General features: G+C 38.5%; 1 protein-coding gene across 3 annotated transcripts in view; it reads right to left on the reverse strand.

Moving 5' to 3' along the window:
* Positions 1–215: 215 nt before the first annotated feature.
* The window catches only part of ROCK1 (Rho-associated, coiled-coil containing protein kinase 1), an 84,703-nt gene continuing 68,703 nt past the window's right edge, over positions 216–16,215 (reverse strand). For 2 of the 3 annotated variants that reach the window (XM_014938600.1, XM_014938601.1), the window contains 6 exons: positions 12,239–12,309; positions 8,849–8,937; positions 7,426–7,504; positions 7,045–7,306; positions 6,082–6,289; positions 216–1,746 (listed from right to left, as the gene is read on the reverse strand). In XM_014938600.1, the coding sequence (XP_014794086.1) occupies positions 1,743–1,746; positions 6,082–6,289; positions 7,045–7,306; positions 7,426–7,504; positions 8,849–8,937; positions 12,239–12,309 (713 nt within the window). In that variant the 3' untranslated portion in view covers positions 216–1,742. Of the gene's footprint in view, positions 1,747–6,081; positions 6,290–7,044; positions 7,307–7,425; positions 7,505–8,848; positions 8,938–12,238; positions 12,310–12,821; positions 12,871–16,215 lie in introns of those variants that run through there. The other variant, XR_001411552.1, reaches the window with a different exon arrangement.

A 16,215-nucleotide genomic window follows, 5' to 3' on the forward strand; every position in this document is an offset into this window, starting at 1 on the left:
TTAGAATTAAGCTACTACAGCAGGTCATGAAAATAAGGGAATGAAAAAAAAAATATTTAATGTGGTATTACTTATTCACGTCGGACAATAAAAAAAATGTTTCAGAGTCCCCTAGGCGTTACATTGCAAATGCACCTTGTACTAGAAGCTATTGCAATGTCGGAATGCTTGGAAAGATGTGTAAGCTGCATCAGGAGAAAACACCATGCCAGTCATTTTCAAAAGGTCTTTCCATAAATTACTTTATTTCTCATTAAATGAGCACAGAGTCATTACCATATTAATAACAGATATGTTTATTATTACATATCCATCAGTGCGGCTTTCAATACCACTTGAAACATGCAAATCGTCCTAAGGACGAATCAGTTTTCCAGTGCTTCTTATTTAATACACAACTGCAAAGCCATTATAAATTACTGAGGAGGTATTTGGTTAAGAAATAAAATAAAATAAAACCATACTGCCCATACCATGAATGTATTCCTGCTACAAAGCAAGAGTCTGACAGCATTTACTGAAATTCCTGAATTACCCGGAGCTTTTGTGTTATATGCTTTTCTTTTTTTTGCATTGCCTACACATCTCTTGGCTTATGAAACAGAATCAGTCTTTCTTTGTAAGAGGAATTGTCATCATTCAAAGATTGTACTTAATTTAGAAAATGCATCTAGCATCTACAATACTTCAACCAATTAAAATTCAGTAAAATCCACTGATATGCAACAGTTTAGAGGTTTCCTTTGTTTAGTTTTAGATTTCTACATTTATTGACATGGCAATAATACAATTATCTCAAATTAAGGCACTAAAAGGACAATGTAAAACCCAGTAAAAGTGTTCTAAGAATAATTTACATTTCAAACAGTGCATATATTTCTTAAATGTTTGTTAACTTAATGTATGTTATCACTTAAAATTGTAAGGCAATACACTATACAGTTATAGAAATGATGTACCCCAAAATATGCTTCCAAAGTTGGTGGTTCTTTTTACTGTTAGTTTCTAATGCCTCTAATAGTAAAATAATTCGGTATGGCTTGGCAAAAATGCATAGATTAAAGGTAATTACTTGTTTTCCCCCCTTTACAAACCTGCTGAATCAGTATTTTGTAAAGCATAATGCAAAATATTTAACACTTTGATCCATTCCATAGTGGGTGGTTAGCATTAAGGCTGTTAAGAACTCTGCAGTGAAGGCACTGAAGTTCAAGTGATAAGGCTTCATTTTTAAGCTAGTTCTGCAGTCTTCAAGAGCACAACTTTGAGTCTTGAAAGCAATTGCAGTCCTTCTCATTGAGAAACCTTCCTCCTCTACTCCGTTTCATATGCTCATCTTGACATAAATATCCCCTTCACAGGGTAAAACAGTCCTTTTCTTTCACTGATACGAAGAAAGTTGGCTGCATTTCATAACGATTGACAGGCTTTTTTTTTTTAAATCCAAAAAGGCAGCACCTTTTTTTTTTTTTTTATACACCTAGCTAAGCTTTATTTGCTTTAACTTGCATTACATAGTAATAATTAATCTAATCTACCTTTAGGCAAACCCGCAATTAAACACCCTCAGCGTGCTTTTGTGCCAAAGCAAGGAGGAGACAGTAATAGCAATCTTAACCCTGAAGCCTGTGATAGTTATGTTGAAAGGAACAACAGCCCGTCTGCACTGCTCTGTGTGGTTAAAAAAAGCCCTGTTTCTCAGACCGCATCCCATGAGATCCCATTAAGCACTGGACGTGTGGTTAGCTGCAACAAAGAAGAAACCAGACAATTAATAACAGATAGAAAAATTAGCTTCATAACACTAGTGCATGTTTGCCAAGCGCTTCAGTGAAGAAAATATTTTACGTTGACAGAATATTTTTTCCACTGACATGGTACAATACTAAGATCATACTTAAACAACATTCCACAAACCGTTCTTAATTTCAAACAACATTAAATGAACACAGAGATCAGATAGATGATAATATTACTGCAGCTTTACGAGTAAACAATCATGAGTGTATTCATGGCAAATGCAAGGTGACCCTCCTTCACTTGTGGGACAAGAAAAGGCTCTTTACAGGCCTAAGAGCACGCACATGCAGTTGCCAGAGCTCATCTGATACATGGGAGGTCGGTTGGTTTGGTTTTGAACATGCATTAATTTGATCAGGTGCCCAAGTCCAAATATATTAAAACACAACATCCCAACTGTGCTGATAACAATGTGTACAAATGAGCATACTATCAACTCTGAAGTGTAATTTCAGGTCTCGAAGCAGTACTGCAAATGCTAGCAAGTTCATCATGAAGTTCTGATTCACATTTACTAGCGATAAATTCTCAAAATGAAGAATAGAACTTAAGATGAACTTTTACGTGAAGCTCCTTTTAATGGGTCTGATACACCTCTCCATGAAGTCAATGAAGTGCTGCCACCCAACTGCAAAGAAAGGTGGATCAGACCCTAAATGAAAGGTACTAAAAATTTCTTAAAGCACGTGTTAACATCCGTATCCATTTGACAACATAGTTAATGCCTGCTTACATGGTAGGACTCCAACACCGAGATCGAGTTCTGCTATACTGTCTGACAAGAGAACAACATTCAGATACTTAGTAAAAGCTACACATGTCCCACATATATCCCATAAAAATCATCACTGCTTCTCGTACTCCCACGTCTAGGTAGAGAGGTCAGGATGAGAACTGCAGGGTGCAGTGTCTTGAGTTCAAGAGAAGCTGATCTACCAACTCGCTGCCTCCTGAAAGGAAAAGGGCTCGCTGTTCCTCCACCCCTCCTACTTACCTGTCCTCAGATTTGGCAATCACCACACTTATCAGCGGGCTCATTCCACTCACTAGACTTAGCAAAATAAGTCTACATTCTTTGACAGTCAGGAAACTGAATTGTGGACCTTCAAGGAGGGGTCCAAAATAGACAATCACTTACCAAGGATCCAATAACAGAAAAGCAGGGAAGGAAGACAGAGGGAAAACCCTCCCCCTTAAATAAGCAACAGGCTGTCAGATTAGCTCAGCTACTGTGCAATCACTAGTTAAGTTTTCAGTATATGAGATCCATTGTAAATATATTTAATAATCTAAATTTTAACATCTGGTACATGAGAAGTAAATTTTCCTAAAATAGATCCAGTGCTTCTTTCTAAACATACAGGCTGGAACATGCAGTGGTATCGGGGCACAGCTTGGCCATCACATTGCAGCAGTGATGGTCTAGTTCATAGACACAACTAACATCATATTTACCTGAGAAAGTCACAAAAACGTCCACAGTGGAACTTGGAACAGAAGTTCCTTTCTGACCTTTTTCTAACACTTATTTGCTCAGTGTTACGGGGAATCTTTCCAGTGTTGGCTTGCACTGTTCTGCAGGTACCACACAAGCCCCACTACATTCCAGTCCACCCAGTGGCAGCTGTCTGATGAGGACAGAGCACCCCTCAAAAGCTCCTCAAGCCCCAGTGAGGTGCGGGGGCTCCCCACCTGCCCCCTGCACACGTCTCCGTGCAGCACCCCAGGCTGGCAGCACACACATACCGAGCACTTGCTGGTCAAGCACTGTGCCTCTTAATGGCTTATGCTGAACGTGCTTCCTCCACCACACCCAGTGCCTACAGTATGTAGTGTTACAATAGAGTTTGCTGGAAATCGATTGTATGTTCTAAAAGGCTATGTCAGTATTCAACATTAAGAAGCAAGATTTCTAACGTCAAATATCTATTATGTCATCAAATTCACTGATGGATTTGGGCTCAGTCTTCTTAGAAGAGTAATATAAACATTAACTGTTTGATTCACATCCCAGTCTGTTAGAAACATTCAAGCAGTTAAAGAGAGAAGATACCATGCAGGTATTAACTTCTCAATTGCCAGAAAACTTAAGAGCTTTATTTCTTCCCAAGAAACGTTGGGTGATGGAGAAAGGCATGAACAGAGACCGTACACTAGAGCAGATGGAGGAAGTGTAAGGTTGCAGTATTCTCAACAGCTGGTCCAACCTGATACTTCTAAGTGCAAGAAGACTATCTTCACCCTTCCTCCTTCCATTTTTGAGACACATCTAGTGCTTTCTGGACTCTTCCATGAACCAATGCAACTGCCTAACCCAACAGAAAACCACATGCTTTGCTTGTGTTGGGTTAGGGTTGGGTTTTTTTATTGTTCTGCTTTGGGTTTTTTGGTGTTTCTTTAATGTAAACATTCCTGGAATAATTCTCTGCTGAAAAACAGATCAGTTTACTGTGGTAATCTGTGAAGCATGAGCTGACACAAGATAAAGAGCAAGAATGTGCAGCTCTCCTCCTTCTGGTGCTGGTGAGATATTGGGCTCACTCTATCTCTAGGATCTTAAGAAAGAGCTTTAAAGATGGTGTTGCTCATTTTTTAAAAAAGTTCCCATTCACTACTTGCATATTTCTGTGATTCTCTAACACTCTCATGTGACAAATGCCATTAGGATTAATAACAGAAATTGTCTGAATAACTGATTTCCCCAAACAAACCCATTCCTTTAAAAGCTACTGTAAAGCTTCAAATATATTTCAAATCTGTTCATTCTATAAGAGATTAGCTACAAACATGTTCTTGCTAAAGGCAACCCCAAACCAGCATATCTATTGAGACAGACTGAAAAAGAATCAATTAATTGATTTAAGAAAATGGATTTGCTCCCCTAAGAGAGCATGGATGAAAGCTCCTCTGCTTTTCCAATTAGCTCTAAAACAGCTGGACAAAAAGTTAAGATTTTGAAATGAAAAAACTGAGAAATCACATGATCATGCTGAAAAAAAAACCCAACCTATTGAAAAGCTAACAGCTCTGAGACATCCGAATACCAAAACTGTTCCACCTACAGTAGGTTTTTAACCTTCCCCCCTCTGTGTGTGCACATGCAAACTCCCCCTTCACACCCTAGCATGAGGTATATTACAGTGACTGCAGTACAGCTCCTCTGAAGAGCCTTCCAAAAACTGGAAACAAACATTGCAACACAACTTAAAAAAACCAACTGGTTATTACAGCTTCCAGAGGACCTCTCAAGGAGAAATGGAAAGGAAAGCATACTCAGAACACAATTCAAACGGTCTTTTGGAAAAGCAAGTCTACAACTCTAAATATCTACATGTGAAATAAAGAAGTATGTACTAACTTTACAAAGTGAACTCTACACCAGTAAGGTTTGGCAGGGGGAGGGAAGAATCTGTATACTCGGTAACAGGATGATTTTTCCCTACTCTCCTCTGCAGAAGGATGTTTCATGATGTACCCAGTGTCTCTTTACATGCAAAAGTTTGCTTTTATTGCACTTTATGCAAGGAACGTTTACAGGAAATTTATTTTGGTAGCACTGCCAATCTAGGAGGGCTTTTCCTACTGAGACACTAGTTTCCACTTCATACTGTTGACCCAAACTGTTATTTTGGGGGGAAACACACACACAAACTGTATGAGGAAGCTAATGCAGGTTAAAAAACATCAGCTTAGAGTAACTTAGCATTAACAAAGTGGATTTTGAATCTGGCCCTAGTTAATTCACAGGGGCACCAACAGCTTCCAAAAACAACTGGGGGGATAGAAGACGACAGGGAATAAGCAAGCAGGGAGAAAGAGTGGAATTAACACTTAAACTGCCTCACACCAAAAGATATGGCATAACAACAGGCTGAGCATCTGTAAGCTTCCTCTTTCACCCCCGTGTGCAGAAGACTTCTAGCTTATGCAAGCTCCATGTGTGAATCCATGAATGACTCTGCAGATCATCCTTGCAGCTAAATGCCACTGCTGATGTATCTACTGAGTCCTGCCTTTAAACAGGAAAAAATGCAACCAGCTCCTTCCCACACATTGCCAGGCCAGGCCCTGCCAGCACTACAGGGCCTTTCCAAATCCTAAGAACTGATAAATTTACCACAATAGCAGGAGAATTCTGTCTGTTCCTTCCTTCAGGATTTGAGCAAAGATTTACATCAGCAGTTCAACAGTCATAACTATGGAATGATTTCACATTAAATAAGATTTACAAACAGACTTTTTCTTTAGTTAACAAGTTCTGTAACTTTTGTAGTTTCTCACCTAGTTTTTCCAGAAGTATTTTTAACAACTTTTCGGAGTGACTGATTTCCTGACGATCTTGTAGACATAGTTCTAGGAGAAGCACGAACAAAAGTAGATGGTGGTGTCTTAGGGATCTTCTTTACTAAATGAGTCACCCACTTCTTCTGTTCATCTTGACAGGATGCCAATAACAACATATCTCTTGCTGAAGTTACGTCATAACTCACTATAAGTAAAAGGAAGATGATTAAGTGAAAGCTAGGACTTGTTATCAAAATAAGGATTATGACACACCAGGTGTGCCACTGGAAAGAACAATGGCACCTATATACCTACTTGTATAGGAATTGTTTACGTATTTTTGGAAGACAACAAAAAGCAGGGGAAATTATGAACACAGTTTCTTTCAGTATTTGTCACTGTGCATTAAAATTCTTGATTCTAATCACTAATATAGGAGAAATGAGAAAACTAATTGCAGTCTTAGTAAGAGGGCTGCGGCTGCCTTGTGGCTAAATTCCAGAGTATATACCCCAAATACTCCACAAGAGCACAGAGAGGATGCCTTTTTTTCCAATCTGTGAAGTGGCTGAACCATTCCTCACATTCCAAGCACAGCTTGGTGATGCAGCCACTGCACTGTCCCTAGCAGGGGCCATGTGTAGGACAGAGAACGCTCTGGGAACCAAGGAGCTGCCCAGTACTGGGGCACAGACCTCTAGGGACCCTTGTGCTCTCAGGACCCTCAGCAGAGACACATCAGTTACACCACCAAGGGCCTCTCTACAGAAGCTGGTCACAGCTGCCAGTTCATAAGCAGTGTTAACAGCTAATTATTTTAATAGCACCTTTCACATCTAAAATCATGAAACTAAGGAGTAGAAAACTTTTAAACTAAAGTGCTTTAATTTGACTTTGATAGTTTAGCAGGTTTGGCTAAACACGCAGAGAACACAGAACGCAAAAAACCCACAAGGATACCTTTGCATGGTGCAATTAATTCCTCCTTTTTATCCAGGTGGTCTCTATGGCACTTCACGTGGCATCTTCGACACTCTAGGGCAGCAGGGGGTTTAAAGACATGCCACAGCGGTTTGGCACAGGCCTCGCAGTTGGCTGGGAAGTGGTATAACGTTGGAATAAATTCATGGCCTTTGTGATTTAGAAAATTCGTCTTCTCTGCCGGCTGGACTGGTTCTACCTCCAAATCCTTCCTGCATTCCCCCTCATTAGCATAGAGAATCTGAAAAAGAATACTGCTGTGTTATTGCTGAAGCACCACATCTTTTTATATACTTTTCAAAGAAGCCAACAAACTTTTTCAAGACAGTTAAATAGAAATGGGAATGCACATATTTTTACCTGGAATATTTTAGGAATTTCTTCAGTTTCAGCTCTATATACATCTCCTTGAGTTACAGGCCGGACATGGAACAGCTTACTAGATTAGAAGAAACATGAATCAGGAAATGCTAAAAGGCTATGTGTGCTTTTAAGACAGCTATTAAAGTGCTTTGAAGTTCTTATAAATCTTGTTTATACAAGCAAAACCATATACTTTGAGGCTGCAATATGATTTTAGGAATTAATTCATAAACCATATAGATTTTGTCTACTCAAGTAAAACCAAAACATTTCATAGCATGGAAAGAGGGTTCCCTTACAATGGGTTCAAGACCCATCATGCCAAACTTCCTTGTGAAAAAGGCTTTCAAGTTCTTCCTCAGAACACTGACTGACTATTGCTAGAAAAGCTCACTGATAATCCTGGGTGGAAGTAATCATGAAGTACAGTCCTACTCACTACTTTTTTTTGCTAAATCATGTTATCAGTTGGTAAACAATGCCAGAACATCACAAAGACAATCTGGGGCACCAGCTGTTGAAAATGCTATTAAAATTGGAGCAAACTTCATCTTATATTGGGTCAAGATTAAGTCCATCTATCCCAACATCCTGTTTTCAACAGTTGCCGTCACAGATGTTTATGAAAAGAGAATAAGAAACAGCTCAAAGAGAAAATAACTCTTTTCCTGGTTACGAGCAATTGGCAGCTTAAGCACTTCCTGAGTTTGAGATTCCTTCCAGACCACTGTATTTGTTACTCACAGTAATTTTTTCAATTACTACTCAACAAGGTCCCATAATGTCGATCAGCTGTTCAAACATCACCCTCAGTCATGTATCAGCGATGGGCTGCAGTGATATTTGACACAATTCTCCTCATGTATAACCAATGTAAAGAGATCACAATTAATTTATTTTGTCACTCTAAACAGAAACCACCTGGAAAAGTTAAAAATGCTTCGGGCTTGATCAACGCTGATCCTTTCTCAGACAGCAAGAAAAAAGGCACAAAGCAAGGGACGAAACCTAAAATAAGACAGCCAGTTCCCTACCTATCCCACAACTATCATGCCCTGCTTTAGGAATCAGCTGTTGAAGCAACTGGAAAAACAAGTCATTACAAAAGAGATAGCAAAATATGTAGGTTCCACTGTCTCTGACCCCTCTCTGGCATAAGGAGATGAGGCTCCTCCTTTCTGTAAATTCAGACTAGTGACTACAGATTGTGCCACGCTCTTGTATATTTCACTTTAACTTTTAGCAACAGTAGGACATCAGCTCCCTGAAATACAGATGAACAGACATTTTCAAACTAGTACAGGAAATTAAAAATTATTTATGGAATCTTGATTCCAAGCTTCTAGATTCATTATCAATTATCTCACACACAACGTGTTCTTGCCAAATTGTATTCAAAACCAGCAGTAAATTTACTTACTCTATATCTAGTACCATGGATGGATTAGACTGGTCCTTGTCCTTCTCATCATTGTAGAACAGTATCTTTTTACTGCTCACCACAACATACTGGGGAAAGAAAGGGTAAAACCAAGTTAAAATTGCATTTTAAAAAGCAACATTTATCCTACTGTACTCTCCCATATGCACATAGAAAACCTGAGTTTTTAAACTAATATCAGGAGATATTTAAATCATCATGGAGGCTGCTATACTACTGACAGCTGTGCAATGCTACAAGCTGCTGTGTCTGTATTGTCACTGAGCACCCTAAAGTGTGTGTGACGACTCTGGAAGTCTACCTGTACACAAACTCACAAACTTCAGTTGTTTCTGGCATATCACTATGAAATGTAGTGTATCACCAAGAAAAATCCTGGAGTGCAGAATCAATCACTTACTGATAAAGTTGTAAATAACTTCTCTAGAGACCTGCAGGACTCACTGGTAGTTTGCACCAAACTACTGGTAGGCTCAGAGAGATTCTTCATAGCTCCAGCCAACTATTCCCTACACTTTCAATTTAATGGACTGGTAAAACAAAGAGCCAAAATGAATCAGCAGAAACAGAGGTCTGACGTACAGTCCAAATCTAGGAACACACTGAGACAGTAAGGGAAAGGTTTGCAGAGGAGGAGAAAAGAAACGGCCGCTCTTTTGCTATGTATCACTTTAAAGGTCAAACCACACAGTTTTTTACAGAATGGTAAAGATGTTAAAGAACAGAAACATTTGGTAATGCGTTGATTAGTTTCTTACCTGAGTGTTTTAAAAGTTCTTGCTCAAAATCTGCACATTAATATATTACACATATCCCATGCCACTGAAAAAGTGGAGTACTCCAGAATACATGGGATTCTGGGGAACAAGCAAGAGCTACTGGGAAGGCACTGTGAGTTTTAGAGCAGGAGTGTACTGGAGGTCCCATTTCCAAGAGAATTCCCAAACGCTGAGTATACCTGCAGTTCCTGCCCATCTGCCCCAAAAAGCCCAAGGATGTTTTCCTCAACCTGAAGTACACAGATGCCCTTCCAGTGCTGCTCACAATCACACAGAATTATAAACATTTGTTCATATGACAGGAACAACAAAGCAAGCTGCTCAGAAAAAGTTTGGTGGCCCATAGGTCAGTTAAGATCAAACACCTCAAACCTAAGCACTTCCCAGTGAGTTCAAGCCTGTAGAATTCATTGCCTGTTGCTCTTCACCAGGAGCTGCCAATGTCTTTGGTGTCTTCAGCCCCTCAGTGAGGATTCTTCAATAGAAAGCCCGATTAACTGGAAGAGGTACTACATTGTAATGGTGTGAGCCTCTTGTGATTTTCCCCACGGAAGAAGAAAGAGTGTGCTTGAATTCCTTTGATCTACTTCAACAGAAAGCTAATGCCTTCTCTGTCTTTGAAGGATGCACCTCTGCCTTCAAAAAGCAAGGCTTAAGATGACTACTATAACAAATGCAAATTCTGACCGCAATGGAATTCAGTTATCACACTGTATATAAGCTTGGTGACAGAACAATTTAACCTCGCAAAAGAAAAGTTACCTCCAACAGCCTCAAGATCCTGTTGCGAACATACAAAAAAATCTCCTACCAGTAGTTCTGTTCTACAGTGGCTTTTGAATGATATTTTTATTATCTCCATTGGGATGAAATGAAGTTCCAGCCAAAAATATAGCTAACCCATTTTAGAGTTATCTTGAGGTATAACCCAACTGTTTCTTCTAAAATGAGTTTTTCCATACTCACCCCCTTCTAATTTAAGCTAAACGACTTGGAGGGCACGGGGAAAAACCATCAGTGCTACGGACGTTTGAGTCAGAAATGCAGCAGATGAAGTTATAACAACTCAGGGATCAACCCAATTGCACCACTAATGCAATTTTGCTTTCCCTTTAATTTAAATTCATCTGGGCATGCCTGTATTGGAGACTGGATAACTCCCACCAACCCCAAAACTGAAAGCGCAGGAGAATTTGGAACAGAAGCACCGGGGAGGCCGAGTACAAGGCAGCTTGTTTCAGATGCACTACAGTGCAGCCAACAGAATGCACACCTAAGTCAACACGGCCCCTCACTACTGTGTCTCACCGGATTAAACCTCTGCTAGTTTAAAGAATCTTCCCAGCATGACCCATTTTATGAGAGGCATCCATCTGTACATCAAATTCCTTGAAAGCGCAAGAACTATTATTCAAACTAGGGAAGTATGAATGGAGTAACCACCTAAAATATCTTGAGGGAACTATGTAAGCCTATAACGGGCATGCCTAAATGGGCTACGATACAGTCTTTCACTGGAAAAGCTGCAATCATGAAAAGTTTAAAATTTTAATCATCAGAGGATCACCATTTCTACGAGACAAGCAGAAAAGGCTGCTGGAGGTACTGCAACAGGGAAATGACCCAGTATTTTAGATAATCCAGAGCAGAATAAAGCTGTATGACTTGTGCCTAGGTACAGTGACTTCTGTTCAAGGACACTGCCAAAAGTCTGAGAGGAACCTGGAGAAGCTATAGAACAGAACAAGCTGTGGAATACATTTACAAATAGCTATGTGTCATAAGACACTTGAACAACATGCAAACACTGCAGGTGTTTGACTCAAATACGGCGCACCAAGAACATTCTTGACCTTGTCCTGTAATTTCCTGCAGTTCTGCTAATAGGGAGACAAAGTCAAATGCAAATAAAGAGAAACCAACTGAAAAGCACTTGAGGTACCTGTAGCAAACCCAGGTTCTAAACCGTGATAAGCATTTTCAATATGGCACTTGTTCACGTTGCCTCTTATCTGCAGGTCTGGGAGAATACTCTAAGCAACCGTTATTTGAAATAGGGCAGAGCTTAACACTTTGTTTAGAGTGGGAATTCCAGCACAGAGGTCCAGTTTGAGACTAAACCAGTACTTTTCAAGAGAGACCAACCATTTGAAAAGTCAGGGAGAGAGAAGTGTCCTTGGAAATCGTGTGCGACAAGTTAGAGTGTGACACAGTCTTCCAAGGTCTGCAGGACATGTGTGCTATTCCCTACTCTCCACCGTCAAGTTGCACAAAGAGCTTATTTTGCAGTTACAGGATTATAAAGAAGCTCACTCGAAGGAGAAATGGGATTTTTAATTGTTCCAAGATGCCCATTGTAAAGCATTTTCCCATCCACCTGTCATAAATTTGCACAATGTTCTTATTACAGATTTCACACTGAACTTTAATTTTCTTATTGGTTTCTTTTTCTCTTCAGTAATGTATCCACACTAAATTACTCTAATTATTTTGTTTGTTTCTTAAATGTGAGCTGTAAAACCAATTCACTGAACGTCTAAAAAACTTGCCAAGAGAGTTGAGGAAATAATAAAAATAAATTTATTTGTACCTGTTTCTTCCAGCCATGTCGCTTTATATTTCCTTTGTTTGGTACTGAAAGCCAACCTTCAAGTCTTGATTCTGGTTTAAAAAATGAATATTAAATAATTTTATATATTTGTAATAATCAAGCAGAATAGCACAAAACCAAACTATTACTAGAAAAGAAGATGTACTACATGCAGTAGTAGGCAATTACCTATTTAGCAAAGCAGAATAAAAAGCACAGCTAAATAAAATGAAGAGATAAGCATTTACTGCATGCTTCACCACAAGCTAACGCTTCATGATACAACTACTGCAAAATAAAGTGAAGCCGTTTTCCTTGATGCCAACATCTATCACTGTATGTAAATAGTTTGCAAAGAGCCAGGCAGGAAAGACTTTGCTTTGAAAATGTGTTACAGCTTAAACAGAGGATCATTAAGAGATTTTCAATATAAATAAAATTTAACATTCATAGGACACTATATGAAAATACCCAGCAGGAAGATGCAGCAAGTAAAACAAATCAGATCCACATTTTCCAAGGGAAACAAAAAATGGAGAGCGCACAACAGCAAGCAAAGCTACACAGGTGTCCCATTACTCACAGAAGATAAGCATAGGAGATAAATAAATAAGGAATGCAGGAAGAATCAACTAGATATAAAGAATAAGAGACATATGTTTTATTCAAAATTTCAGGGGACAATTTTCCAAAGAGTAACGTACTACTGTATTTTCCTACCATGAAACTACTGAAGTAATTTAATAACGATACAAAGAAGCATCACAAGAAAATTAGCATTCTGTCTAATGTGAATCATACATTAAAAAAAACCTTTCCAGCTAACTGATACTGGTTTTTGAGAGATTTTTTTTTTAATTATGAAGCCAGGTAATAGCAGTGAAAAGCTATCATGATTCCATTACTCTGAAATGACACAGTAAAAAGTCTCAGGATTTTGTAAATGTGAGAATGAGGTAATCAAAATTTCATTCCATAATTATAAATCTATTTTACAATTGAGAAAAAAAAAATCTGTGGTTTTTTTTTTAAATAATCATAAAAATGTGATTTGTAAAAGAAGTTTCAGAGTACAGAAGTATAGCCAATAGCTAATGTATGTATTCTTTACAATAAACTTAACTGACAGCACTGAAACCTTCCAAAACATTAAGTTAAAATTTGCTGACACATTCTCCACAAGTATTTATGTAAGGAGGAGCTACTGGTCCCTTTTATCCTTTAGGGATAACTCTCTGTGTGGTGCAGCCCAGCACGCTCTGAAAATACATCCAAACACAGAAAACACGTTGTCTATACACTTCGTTATCTAAAATCATAATGAGACTGACAGCCTAGTCTTCTACAAACATTAAAATTAGACATAAACACCCTTCTTTGCACCTTAGCCTTACTGCATACAATATTTAGAAGTGGACTACACTTAAAAATATAAAATCATTTCCTAACGTTTCTCCACACAGAACAACTTCAAAATACTGGGGGACCACTGAAATACTGGAATTCTAATTGGAAGAAAGGCATGTTAGCAGAAATCATTTGTATTTCTCTGCCTCTCTCATCTCTCTCTCTCTCTGATGTGCATAAGAATTGCATGGGCTGGGGGTTGTCTCCCCACACCTCTCCCCAGTTCTTGATATTCAGTAACTTTGGACAAGGAATCCTATTTCCTTCATGTCTACAGGTGTCACAGAGAATGCTTACTCTATTTTGAATACTTTGATTAATTTTTACATGAAGAAAAGATTCTTATATTTTTAGAAATTTTAGAAATATCCTACAACTCAAGACCTCCATTGCAAAACAAAGTCATTAACTGCTAATAGTATGGGCAACTGTGGTTTAAAAGAAGTAAGCAAGCATCTGTGGAAATTGTGGCATCTGGAAAGATCCAATAATGATAAACTTTAAAAAGATGCAGCATGTATTATGCTGCTTATAGAGACAGTTTAACTTGGAGTTTTTCTAAGTTCACTTCTATTTCAGCACGTTCTGAAAGAAATTCCAAAGGAAGTAGAAAGTGGATGAGCTATTACAAATGAATTGGTTGACATTCTTTTCTGTCTACTACAAACCTATTTTAGTGAGCAAATTCTATTTGCATGAGAGATGATTTCTGAACTGTGAATAACGTCTTGCAGTTGAAAATAATAGTTTCTGAATGTACTCCTTTTCAACAAACCTAACGTTTGTCTGGAACCAAATGTACTCTTGAAAGGGTAGATGAGCCCTTTCATTCCAGCCTTGCCACAAAGGTTTGTCTCAAACAATATTTATAACGTATTTTAATTTCCCTTGACAGAGTTAGCTAGCACAACCCAAAATGCTCATCTGGCCATTTCATAAAGATTTGATCCAGAAGAATAATATTTATGAGTGTTCTGATTAAGTAATTAAGAAAATATGGGATATCTAGACTATGAAAAACAATCTTCCGTTCCTGTCTTTAAAAATAGGCACAAAAGTATTGCCTGACAACTTCCCTGTATTTTGGAAATAATCCCAGAATTGATACTTCATATTTCCAATCCAGAAAATCCAAGATAGGCCCCCAAAATATCTGATGGCTAGCTGGACCTGGATAGAGTTTGAAGAAAGAATTCCATGAAGGCTACAGATCTTATAGTTATCTCCAAATATATTTTTAAATGTAGATTTGCATTCTAAACATCTTCATGGTTAGCATTCTTACTGCCAGGATTCAGTATAATAAATGTGAGTTCTAAGAGTAAGTTTTCAATAAAATCACAGGAGACAACCATGACCGTACTGATTTATAAGACACTGTGTTGTTTTGGAGCAAAGTAATACTGGCGCCTTCACAAGCAGTAGATCAGCTCTTTCCAATGTTCAAAAATTCCAACTCCTCAGGCTCTTCCATAGTAACCAAAAACCTGGAGATACCACCTTGCTAATTCTTTCCAGTCCGCCCTTCCCATTTGATTCTTTCCTTCCTCAGACTGTCTTACTATAATTTCCTGTGGATCTCACCAAGGATTGCTGGCTGGATCTTGCTTTGAGGTTTATTCAGGTGATGGCTAACAGCAGGTATTTCAGAAAGTCCTACCTGTGTCCCATATCCCACAAGAAACGTTGGCTTAAATAGTCCACATTTACTATTCCATCCTATCTTTGTGTAAAACATGATTTAAAACATACACTGAAAACATTATGTGCTGCAGTTAAACTTGTAGGACAGCTCGACTGCTTGAATTATCTTGCCAATCAGATGAAAATAATTAATTCACAACAGGTTAAGTGCCCTCTAACAATTAGGAAAAAAAGCCCCTTAAGTTCCTGATTATGTTTTGTCTTGACAAAGAAATCTGTTTACAATCATGTAGGTATTAAGATTTCCTAAGTCCAGCCAGGAGGAAGAGAAATTCCAAAGGCATCATTAAAAAGCAAATCATTAAAAAGTTCAGCTGTTTCACCAAGGACTCTATTAACATCGGAGACATGAAATGAGCCATGAGCTACCAGCTGAATCAATAATTTGGAGCCAGAGTTACAAAAAATGCCTAGAACTGAATACAAGGAAAATCTTCCTCCAAGGCATGATCTTTCCCATCTGGTGAAGCAGAAGACTGAGAGTAAACAAGCCAGTCCCTACCTTGGGAGCAGCGTTGCCCTGAGAGCTACCAGAACTTGCTCAATGCAAACAAAAACCTTCAACTAAGATGTAGCTGTGTTACTACATGATTTCTCTGTATCTGCTTATTTAGTAATTCTGCCATTTATTTGCCTTAAATATTTTTAAGGAATGCCATTGCCTTAAGAACAGATGCATCTGCTAGAGAATCCTATTGACTCCTCATCAGATCCATCTCTTAAACAAGATGCTATTCAAGGTGCTCTGAAGGAATGTCTATGTTTGGGCTGCAGAAGTGATGACAGTTGAAGACAAACAACTTCATATACAACTAAATTGTAGCAAATGAACTGCTGTGGTATGCCACCTTCTGTTTTGAAGACTA

The sequence above is a fragment of the Calidris pugnax genome, unplaced genomic scaffold, assembly GCF_001431845.1.
Source record: "Calidris pugnax isolate Ruff unplaced genomic scaffold, ASM143184v1 scaffold13, whole genome shotgun sequence".
Lineage (NCBI taxonomy): Eukaryota > Metazoa > Chordata > Aves > Charadriiformes > Scolopacidae > Calidris > Calidris pugnax.